Raw genomic sequence first — 12137 nt, forward strand, 5'->3', positions numbered from 1 at the left:
ATTTAAAAACGTATAGTTCGAACCGCTTTTGTGTTGCACGCTTTTAATATTTGCTTGAGATAGGTTTTAGCTTGTTCTACTATAATCAATATCTCCATTTCGATTCCAACGTCTATTTCACGCCTTATTAAAGACAATTCGTTCAAGCGACACACTAGAATTGGAGACTTATTTTTTTCGTAAACAAAATTTGTTAACGCTTTTCAGTGCAAAAAAAAAAACAACAACAACAAAAGAGCCATCTAGTGGTCTAATCGTCTAATAGGTAATATTTTAGTGTTTCGGTTTCTCATTTCCCGAAATTAAAAAAAATAAATCCGAAGACTAGAATGAATTTAATCCGAAACTGTTCAAAAAAGTTAAAATATTTATAAGTAGAAAATGAAATCGTTTAGGAAATGGATAAATGGTAGACAAAAAAGAAGGCTTAAGATATACACAAATAAGAATTATTTTCTTTAAAAAACAAAGTTTTTGGGAATTTAAGCAATTCGATCCGATAATTTAAAAATAACATTATAAGAAAAGAAATCAAATTAGCTTAAATGTAGTAGCTGAATTTAATGTAATTAATCCACGTAAATTGAACCAATTAACATAAGATATAAATTATAGAATTTTCATTAATTAAAATATGATTTGATTACTTATTTTATATTTGTAACAAGATAAGGTACAGACGAAATGATATAAAAAAGAATACTTTTCATTAATAATGTTCTTTTTTATTTGCTTGTTCGTTCTCGAATTTGCCTCCCGCTAGTACAGCGGTATGTCTCCGGATTTACAACGCTAAAATCAGGGGTTCGATTCCCTTCAATGGGCTCAGCAGATAGCCCCCTGCGGCTTTTTGTAAGAAAACACAACTTCTCGAATTTCGCGCACAGCTACACGAGAGCTATCTGTGCGCTAGCCGTCATTAATTTAATAGTGTGAGACTAAACGGAAGGCAGCTAGTTATCGCTAACTCTTGGGCTACTCTTTTACCAACAAATAATGGGACTGACCGTAAAATTATAACGTCACATGGCTGAAAGGGCGAACATGTTTGACGTGACGGGGATTGGAACCCGCGATCCTCAAATTATGAGTCGAGCGCCTTAGCCATCTAGCCATACCGGGCCTATTATTGTTTGAAATTAAGCACAAGGCTACACAATTGGTATCGAAAACCGGTTACTAGCGTTGTAAGTCTGCAGATGTGCTGCTACGTCAGTGGGCAGAGGCACACGGAAGAGTGGAAGAATGGAAGAAGTCAAAGTGCTAATTCATTGAAAATGTCAAGAATACAGCTTTAATTAAATAAGTAATTGAATAATTCATGACAGTTACAATTTTGAATATGACATTTGAGATGCAGCTTGTAAGCATTTTTCAAAGTAAGGCCAGATAAAGCCATCTACTGTGCCCACAGAGGGGGATCGAACCTCTGATCGTTGTAAATCCTTAGGCTTGCTACTGTCCTAAAAGGGTAACAGGCATGATATCAATATTGGCACAGGAGGAAATAATGTATTTAGATAATATAAGTGTAATATTTATTAAAGGCACTTCAGAGTTATAAATGTAGTTGACAAGCATTACATTTGTATTAACGATTTTACTGGACTGAAATTTAAGAATGTCAATGAACCACGACTAGAGAAAATCTTTAGCAACTTTTTGAACTAGATGAATAATAATATATAAGTTTCAGTGTGAGTGTTTTGTTTTTGAATTTTGCGCAAAGCAACATGAGGGATATCTGCGCTAGCCGTCCCTAATTTAGCAGTGTAAGACTAGAGGGAAAGCATCTGGTCATCACCACCCACCGCCAACTCTTGGGCTACTCTTTTACCAACGAATAGTGAGACTGATCGTAACGTTATAACGCCCACACAGCTGAAAGGGCGAGCATGTTTGGTGTGACGGGGATTCGAACCCGCGACCCTAAAATTACGAGTCTAGTGCCTTAGCCACCTGGTCGTGCCGTGCCTAGTGTCACTGATAGGATAAGATATTATGGTTGCAATAATAACAAAGTTTAAATACAGATGTAATCTGAGTTAGGCAGGTTATTTGGAATTGAGCATATCTCTGGCTTTGCATAGTAAATAAGCCGTGAGAACTTCAGAACAGAATTGTAGTGTTCCACACTGAGTTATAGTGTCTCACGTTGAGCTGTTATGTTTAAAGTGGAGTTGTAATGTGGAAGGCCATCACTAGAAAAGCTAGTTATGAGAGAACAAACACGAACAAACAAAATGTTGGAAGAAAAAAGGATTATTCAAGTGTTTTTTTATCAATTATAAATTTGGATCCTAAGTCAAGTTAGATTCCATTTCAAAAATAGCTCCTCAACTAGAAACCATGAATACATCTATTAAATCTTGGAGTCCAAAGTGAGTTATGCCAAAGTAATTTATTTGTGACTTGTTTGAAATACTGTGAATAGGTGGAGTTTGTTTGGACTCATGCATTGAAACAGATTTGCTCAATAATTCAGTTCATTGTGATGAGTAAAAACCGTCTCAGTAAAAAACAAACAGAAGTTAACATTAAAACACTTCTTGCTTCTTCTATCTAAAGCAATTTATTAATGTGTTTTGCCAATAAATCTGCGAGACACACAAGAGATAGATCAGTACTGTAAATTAGGGAAACTCAGTATTGCTGAAAAATCTTATAGTGGACGAAAGGTTTCTTTCGGTTGCAAAATCCAATCTTTTCTGAATGTAGTGATTAAAGTGAGTTTGAGATCACACATAATATAATTCTATTAATTTAAAAATCACCAAGGATATTGAATTCAATCATTTATGCCTTTTTTAAATATAAATTTGTTGCTTGGGTCACATCGTACACACTTTTAGACAAAAAGGAAGAACTATAAGCTAAATATTCAACGAATCAATAAAACTATTCGAATAAAAAAGTCTCTTTCTGACGATAGATGGCTGCAAGTTACTTGTATAAATAAAAGTGTCTATTGAGTGTCTGCTGTTACCTGAAATGATTGATATTATTGTCCTCTGGTAGGCTTTCAGTGCGATACCCTGATGTGGAGAGGAAACCTTCTACCGTAATACAGAATTACATGCTAGACAAGACTGTCTCTGAAGAATGCACTCAAAGAAGTGAAGTAAACGAACCATTCATATCCACTTCAACACACTGGTGAGAAGGGGCTTCAACTTTTTGTGGAAGTACGAATCCCTTTAGCAGCCAAAAGTAAACTTGCTACTTTCGCTCAATACTAGGAACTAATGTCTATCACATAAAATCAGAATTGTTAGGTTAGAAACAATGCTAAAGACAGTTGCTTAACGTTGATCTTTAAAGTAATTTAAGAGCGATAGTTTGAAGGAAGTTTATTTTCTGCACACTACGTCATCAACTGTCAAAGTTATCGTTATTATGTATATTCCAATTCAAGATGGCGCGCGCGCGTGTGTATAAGGATATCAGATTATGGAGAATGATTCTTAAGATGGGGTGTGTATGGGTAGAAAGCAGACTGTATTGTAAGATACTACCCAGTTCCAAATGATGTGTGTATGTAAGAGAGAGAATAAAAGACTGTGTAGTAGGTCGTTACCATGTATATCTCAATTAAAGATGGCGTGTGTGTGAGTATATCAGAGTTTGTAGAAAAAGCTACCACGAACATTCCATCTCAGGATAGCGTGTGAGATATAGAACATTGTAATGTACATCTCAGCTTAGATTCGCGTGTAAGGTTGCAAGATTGTGCAGTGAACGTTAGAAAATGCAATCCTTTTGATGGCTGAGACTACGGAGTTCAGATTAGAACGTGTTATAATGCCAATAAGTAAGTCGATGCTTAGTGCTTGAAGCATGACAGTTGATTATAGTATACATTTTGTGATGTTTACATTAGCATGATCACAGAACAATGCTGATATGACACTTGTGATAATATGAGTAAACTAATTGACAATGACTTAAGACTAGTTGCAGCTACAATACTGTAAACAGGAGTTGAAGATGATATAACTGATTATATCAATAACAATAATACTAAAATACAACTGCTACGTGTGTAACTGTAAAACATAAAACTAACTTTTCTTTCAATACTGTCTTACAACTAACACTCATACCAACGGTTATACAAAATAAGACATATTGGCCTCTGCTGATGTAGTTTGACAGGTTACCTTTCATGAAACTTTGTAAAATGGACGGCAACTGCCTGCTGTGGAGACACAAGTATAGAGGACGACGTTTCGAAAGTCTTCCGCCTTTCGTCTTCACGTCCAAGGACGACGTTGCGGAAGATTTTCGAAACGTCGTCCTCTACACTTGTGTCTCCACAACAGGCAGTTGCCGTCCATTCTACAAAGTTTCATCATGAATACTCTGTCTAAACAGTCTATCAAAGGTTACCTTTGTTGTTTTACTCACCAATCATATCCCACTCTCCGTTGCTAATGTAGTTTGATAGGTTACCTTTGTTGTTTTACTTACCAATCATATCCCACTCTCCGTTGCTAATGTAGTTTGATAGGTTACCTTTGTTGTTTTACTTACCAATCATATCCCACTCTCCGTTGCTAATGTAGTTTGATAGGTTACCTTTGTTGCTTTTACTTACCAATCATATCCCACTCTCCGTTGCTAATGTAGTTTGATAGGTCACCTTCGCTGCTTGCTAACCGAAGATCAAGAGCGCCACCATCGTAGGTCCAAGAACCAAACTTCATCACACATTTTTGATCGTCAAAAGGAAACCACGTTATGTCAATCTTACACGTGCTCTTGAAGATGCCTGGAGGAATGTAGTTGCAACTGCCGTTGTGACGCACAACCACATTGGTTTTGTAGGTGCTGTCGATTTGTTCATCTGCGCTGCAGGGTAGAGTTTCGACAGAATGGTTGTTAGTCAAATAATTTTAAATGAAACGAAAATGTGTCACAAACTTGGACATATGCTTTGAGAAAACCAAGAAAGTCTTGTACAAGGTATAGAAACAACATACAGAATATTGCAGATAGCAAGGCTACGTGTAAACATTTAATTTGTGTGTCTACATATATGTGTGTATATATATATATATATATGTATGTATCCATATTTTCAGCATGATGTTCTCACTGCCCGGATCTACCTCGCCAATCGCGCCACCAGTCTCGCCGGTAATCATCGATATCTTGCCACCATATCTCTCGCCACTACAAATCGCCACATTCATCGCCCAGGCTAAGCCAGGAGCGTCTATCGACCCGTCCAAGGCACGCATTCTACGCCGAGAAGGAATTCTTCTCCAGCCTTCCACTCAAGCTGATCTATCTTACTTATGTAAATCCTGGAACACAACCATCAATGTTAGCTGCTCTCCCACCAAAGCCCGACCAGCCTGTTCTCTGTTTTCCTGAAAGGTGTCGACACATCTGTCCAACCTAGTGAAATTAAGCTTGCCTTGGAAAGCCAGTACAAGATCGATATCTGTTTTCTGTTCATAGAATTTTCTCCAAGAACTCTAATCACCCCACCAGGTTTATTAAGATTGTAACTACCTCTAAGCAAAGTGCTGACCATGCTTTACATAACGGGGCTACTACCACATATTTCATTTTACTGCCAAACGTCCTTACCGCCGCCCCACCAATTCCCAAACCTCTAAACCCTTAAGACCACAACCTGAAGTCTCATCTCAACTTATCGAATCACCGTCTAGTCAACAATCACATAAGGAAAATAAGCTTATTTATCCATATCACTCTCCAGTGAAGCCACCAACCAGCATAACGCCTACAGTTACCAAGAAAAATGTTCACTCTCAGACGAACGAGGATGTGACCTTTGAGGAAAGACAGAATAAGACTAAGAATAACAAAAAAATCAGTCAATCGCCATTAAACATCCCATGTTCTAAAACGTCAACCCAGATGCAAACCATGCAAGCAACACATATCGACAGTACTACTATAACATACATGCAACCCACCAATTCTCAAGGCACTCAAACTAGAGTACCCAGAAGACACAAAGCTTTCCTACAAGAGAGGAACTACTAGTCAACTCATTAAATGATGACCAACCATTTATCTTACTCCCCTCTTCACGACGACGATCCACATTCTCGAAACCAAGATCACCACAAGCCTGTGTAGAGGCACACAAGTACGAATTTACTGCCCAGAATATTGATAAAGAAACCCCAAAACGTCCTTCGCTGAATACGATATTTCCGAGTTATTTTGATAAATTAAGATAAAAATGCCAGAAACACTTTGAGTAAATGTTCAAACAAGCTACTTCTGGCACGTCCAGGGTAGATCATTCGGCGCTCTGAACGTGAAAGTGGGTTTTTCTCGGGGTACTCCCGTTTTCCCCCACAGCAAAATTTTGGGTATTTCTTTACCCAGGCCCTGAAAAGTGGCCAGTTATCTTGTGTAAACACTGTTCTTATACCTTCTGACATTTTTTAAATTCATGCAGCATCAACATTATTATGGTTCCCTACCCTGCCCTCTCTACCTCCCTCTGCTCTTAACGTCATTTTTCCCCTCCACATTATGGCTCGTTCCTCCTGTTCCCCTCTACCTTAACTGGTCTTCTTTGTAGCTACATCTGACTAATTCCAAGTCGATCTTCAGAAATCTACCAAGATTTAAACAAACCAAGTGTTTACTTTACTTGTCGAGATGATTTTAACCTTCATACACGTGTGGGGCTGAAGAGAAACAAAAGTTTCTGAGCGCCCCAGATTTGCTTTTGAGGTTACCCTCAAAGGTCTTTAAAACCTAAACGACTACCAAGTATAGATAGATTACATCATGCGTATCAGTTATTAGTGGTTATACGTCTATATTGCGCATTATTATTCGGTAGATACATCTATAAGTCTGCACTAAAGTACAAATTAGTTTCAACTGTTTTGTCTACTTGTATATAGTAAAACGTACATGTAAGAATTCAGCAGATATATCCATAAGTTCACATTACACCCACACACCATTTGTTTTGTCTACCTGGTGTTACACATTATAATTTATTTTTGAAGAGTCTATGATTTATTATTCTACGTATTACAATTTCAAATAGCCGAAATTTGAATTTGAATTTAGAAGTTAATTAAATGTTGATATGTAGTACCTTTATGGTACTACAAGACTGTTACACACAATTTCTTTTTCTTACCACAAATATATTTTAATATATAAACAATAATACACTTTATAATAATGGTTGTTATAAATAGTTATTTTCAATACTAATTTATATGTTAAAGTTTTAAAATTATTAACAACACGGAGTCTTCTATCTGTTCTGAAACTAAATATTTTATTGACGTTTCAAGGATGAGTGAATTAATTCTGGGTTGATACACAGATACACTTCATTTGACGGGAAGCTAGCTGGCCTATTCACTAGTGAGTTTTTTCCCGACGAAAATATCTAGGAATACTAGAGACCAAAGGTAATTCACTGATGTTAAACGGTTTGTAATGTTCGAAATCTATAAATGTTACTGGTCAAATATCTGCAGTTTCCCGATTAGTAAGCGTTATAGCTTCCGAAGTTTATCTTATAATAATTATAGCAAACCAGCGATATTAAACTGTCTAATGGCGCGTCGATTTATAAACTCTATGCGAGGTTCTCGAAAGTTAAGTTTGGCAACACTTTACTTACACACATACTACATTGTTGATTCTTACTCTCGAGAATCTTGTACAAAGTTAGAGAAATGACAGGAATTTCCCAATGCATATTTGACATAAGTTACATGTATTTCTAAATATATATTGAACTAAAAAACATAGATATTTAAATAAACATATAATAGTAAATCCGTCTGGAGTAATATTTTCATTTCACTATCTAGGGGACTTGTTTGTAAAGCTATAGAGATCCGTTTTTGTTGTTTTATTTGAGTAAAGTGAAGAACAAACAAACTCTTGATGAAGAAAAAGTGTTAATACCCATACCAGCTATCCTGAAGTAAAAACAAACAAACTGTGTATCAGCATTTAGGGGCACGCATCTTTTTGGGACATAACTACACAGATGCTGTACAAACTTAATATTATAATATACTTAATAGGTATACGCGTTTGTAGCACGGCCTACGTATAATTAATGATTTACACGTCACGTTTAGTTTGAAACTACCTGTCACATATGAGAGCGTTGAGTTTCTAAATCACGTTAGAGGCATGTCACGCCCATTTATAACTTACCTGTTATACATGAGAACGTCTGGTCTCCAAATTTTGTTAGGGGCCAACCGAATATCCTTGATGTTGTTGTAATCTACTGGATTCCATCGAAGATTAACGTCCACCCACTCCTAATAGAACGCACATTTTGAATTTGTGTGCATTTTGGTTTTAGAAAGAAGTAGACGCATGAAACGTATATTACAAAATATGTATTTTCAATTTTAGTTTCTTTGGTATTTCCTCACACAAGTTAGCAATGAAAAACAGACAAATAACTGAAAATAAACAGCACATAATTACAAAAAGTACTGAAGAATTCTTAAACTACGAGAGTAATGTGTCGATTGAAATAGTTTAAAAACTATAGTTTTTACTATAGTTTAGCAAAAGTAAATGATCTCAGAATGTAACATCCAGACATAGTTCGATAATTACTAATTGATATAAAAATATTTCCATGTTTAATAATTTAAATATCACTTTGAAAGTTGCATTTTTCTGTCGTTTTCCTGTTTGCATATAAGAAAAATTATTGATTTATTTTACGGTGTGCAGAATGAACACGAGAGGTTTTTCTTTATTGTTGAAAAATGTAATTTTTGTAATAGTTTCTCTCTGGCAGGGTGTATTTAATATTTCTTAGGTTTTTGGAAACTTCAATTTGAAAAAAACGAAATAAAACTGAACGATTTTCAACAGTAAACTAAAAGCATTTGTCAACTCATAACCTTCTGGGAACTAGTTAGCTAAACCTAGTGTCGATTACAGATTTTATGTATTTTTGACTTAAAATCACTGTTTTATAAAAGTATTCAAAACTTAACTAATTTGTTATTATTTATACTGGAGAAAATAGTATGTTAGTATACAGATCGCCCCCAGTGGCTCAGTGGTAAGTTTGAAGACATATAACACTAAAACCAGGATTTCGAAACCAATGGTGGGTGGGCACAGAACAGATAACATTTTGTGTAGCTTTGGACTTGACAACAAACAAACAAATTAAGCGAATAAAAGTTAGTATTTTTGTTCAATTTTCAATGGATAAAATATTGTCTTAAAAACTGTATGTAATTTTTTCTGTATCTCTTAAAAATATTGTTTCATAAAACGTTTGAAAGTTAATGAGTGCTTCTATAATTTTCATTTCTAAACTTCCTATGTTATTAGATGCCACAACAATTAAAGCTCTTTACGGATCTAACAGTTTTTCCTTTGTTTAGAAACAATGTTACGCTTAGTACCACATTTTTGCTTTAAACAATGAAAGTATTTTACAGGTTTCATCTAGTTAGAAATTGTGTTAATACTTAGTACTACGATGTTGTAATAAAAAAGTAAAGTATTTTACGAGCTCTAATAGCTTTCTTTATTTAGAAACTGTTTTAATGCTCTGTACTACTAAGCACATTTGCAACTCTAGTGAAAAGTCTAGCTTTATAAAAAAATGTATTAAATATTTGAGGTTTTGTTTTATTTTCATAATTTTTCATAAGGTCTTCGTTCACTATACTTACTTCTTATATTTTTAACAATTTTTTCGTTACGTAAACAATATTAAACCTAATTAATTTAGTGAGAAGTGATAACTTTATTTTTCTTGCCATTAAATGTCAGCGATATTTCAACATTTATGATTAATATTCGTTCCCGATTAATAAGCTAAGGGACTAAGCTACTATTTGGAATAAAGTTTTCTGTTTTTTACTTAAACAGATAGAGTTTTATTAAAGCATAAATAAAAACACCTACTTATTGAAGGAATCAAGTGTAACAAGTGTTTAAAATATTTTTATTTTTATCTAATTAGAAACAAAGTATTTTTGTGACACCTATCACTAACTTATGTAGATGATTTGTCTTTTACATCTATTTTCAGTCTTGTATTAAATCAAAACAAATGACCTCACTGACATGTTTAATATATTGGGATTCCATGCCTTTCAACTTAAGTTTTCTTTTACAGTGAATCTGTGCTCAGTACCTAAGCCTTTTCTCCACATATCTCGATACGTTTTGGACTCCAGGATGAATGATTTGGTATGAATCCCAAAATGTCGTTTCGAAACAAAGAAAAACGACAGAAAAGTAAAAACATTTTTCATTTCAGTATATACTTATTTGGAGGAAAATATAATAATAATAATGCCTGAGCAAACAGAAAATGTTTTCAAGTGATAATTTACTTAGATAATTCCCAAGATGAAATTAACAATATACCAGTTGTTACTTGCTGTTGCGTAACTTTGTGCTTTCCAACAAAACCTCTATGGTTGTTTTCTAGAATCCATTGAAACACTGTGCTGATTGTTGTTAGCGAAGTTTAACCACTACCTAAGCTCGAAAGCCAGTTGACACCCACAGAAACACAGTGATGGCTGATAATTATCCACCACTATACCTCTAATATGTTGCTAAATATGGAACATTGTGGTATTTAAAAAAAAACAACAACAACTGTGAGGTAGGCATGTGACGGTTGATGTTAAATGGAGTAAATAAAATCTATTTTGGTGTAATATTTCACTGTGCAGTTCATTTTACGATATTAAACTGTTTTTTTTTTATTATATTTTCAAACATTAATTATATGTCTCATTCCAAATTTACAAATTGCGTGAGCTATCTACCCTGTGGCATGTTTGTCACACTAACACATTTCAAACTTTTTACTATTTTTGACTCTTTTGATTTCCTTTTAATCTAACATTTAGTTTATTTCCACTGCAAAATAAGTTAAGATTAGTCGTTACTTTAATTAAATGCTTTAACTGTTTTCTATAATCACAGCAGGTGTTACATTTAGAAAGTTTATCATAATCGTTCTTGAGGGAAGCAATGAAGAAGTAAATAGAGATTGAAGAACCACATGTATATTGTCATGGTTACTGCTACTATGTATATGTTACTAATAGTTGATACAAATATGCTGGTAGGAGGGAATATTTGTTAGTTGTTAAGCGCAAAGCTACATAACGGGCTATTTTTGCTATGCCCAACCACGGGTATCGAAACTAGATTTCAAATGTTATAAGTCCGCAGACATACATACTTCTTTGCCACCTGGGGGCCTGATTGGACTGGAAACATATAAATAGGAAAATTAAATAGTATTTTTATGCAATCTCAATCCCTGGATTACCAGTATCTAAACAGAGGACTAGCTTAATGTTGAGCTGCTTCATAAAATGTAAGGATGTCTTTAGAAGTCCCAAGTGTGGCAAAGCGGCATGTCTACAGACTCACACTGCTAGAAACCGGGTTTCGAAACCTGTGGTGGGCAGTGCACAGACAGCCCGTATTGTAGCTCTGTGCTTAATTCAAAATAATTAATTAAACATCTTTCGAAAATCTTTAACGCAGGAAATATTGAACTAAAGAGAGCGATACATTTTAATAACGAATTTTACGGACCTTACGTATTTAGATATTTTTAACAATATCTGCGAGAGAGAAATATAGAGCGAAAATATTTTATAAATTCCATTTAGAAACGAAACCATTCTCGATACAAACCAGTGGCTTCTTGGTTATATAACGAAGTGATAAGACGTTTAGACGAAGGACAATTCATGTTATAAAATCACACACACACATCTGTATATATTGTCTACAACAATTTTAATGGCGAAGTTTTAGAGTTTGAAACTGGATAAAATTATCTCGTGTTTTTGTGAAGTTTCTTTGTAAATATGCAATTAGCACCGACACATGTAATGCTAACAACGGCAGTTGCATATTAAATTTGTCTGTCTTCATGTAATTATATCAAACTTTTACCCCTCCTTTATAAGGTTGCTAACAACAGGTATAAGTGGAACTTCATTATGGGTTGGGTGTTTTAATATAACTAAATAGCAATGAAACAAAACAACAATAAACAAGAGCAAGAATTTCATCACTCAGAAAAGCCATTTCTATTTGTATACTTTCCTGTACTGACAACGGGAAGAATATAGTGTAAC

General features: G+C 34.7%; 1 protein-coding gene across 4 annotated transcripts in view; it reads right to left on the reverse strand.

Moving 5' to 3' along the window:
- Nucleotides 1–12137, reverse strand: part of LOC143231936 (neuronal acetylcholine receptor subunit alpha-7-like) — a 131476-nt gene that overhangs the window by 23538 nt on the left and 95801 nt on the right. For all 4 annotated transcript variants that reach the window (XM_076466814.1, XM_076466812.1, XM_076466815.1 and 1 more), the window contains 2 exons: nt 8191–8300; nt 4598–4851 (listed from right to left, as the gene is read on the reverse strand). In XM_076466814.1, coding sequence (XP_076322929.1) covers nt 4598–4851; nt 8191–8300 — 364 coding nt within the window. The remainder of the gene's footprint in view (nt 1–4597; nt 4852–8190; nt 8301–12137) is intronic.

This window comes from Tachypleus tridentatus, chromosome 11 (assembly GCF_004210375.1).
Source record: "Tachypleus tridentatus isolate NWPU-2018 chromosome 11, ASM421037v1, whole genome shotgun sequence".
NCBI classification, from domain to species: domain Eukaryota; kingdom Metazoa; phylum Arthropoda; class Merostomata; order Xiphosura; family Limulidae; genus Tachypleus; species Tachypleus tridentatus.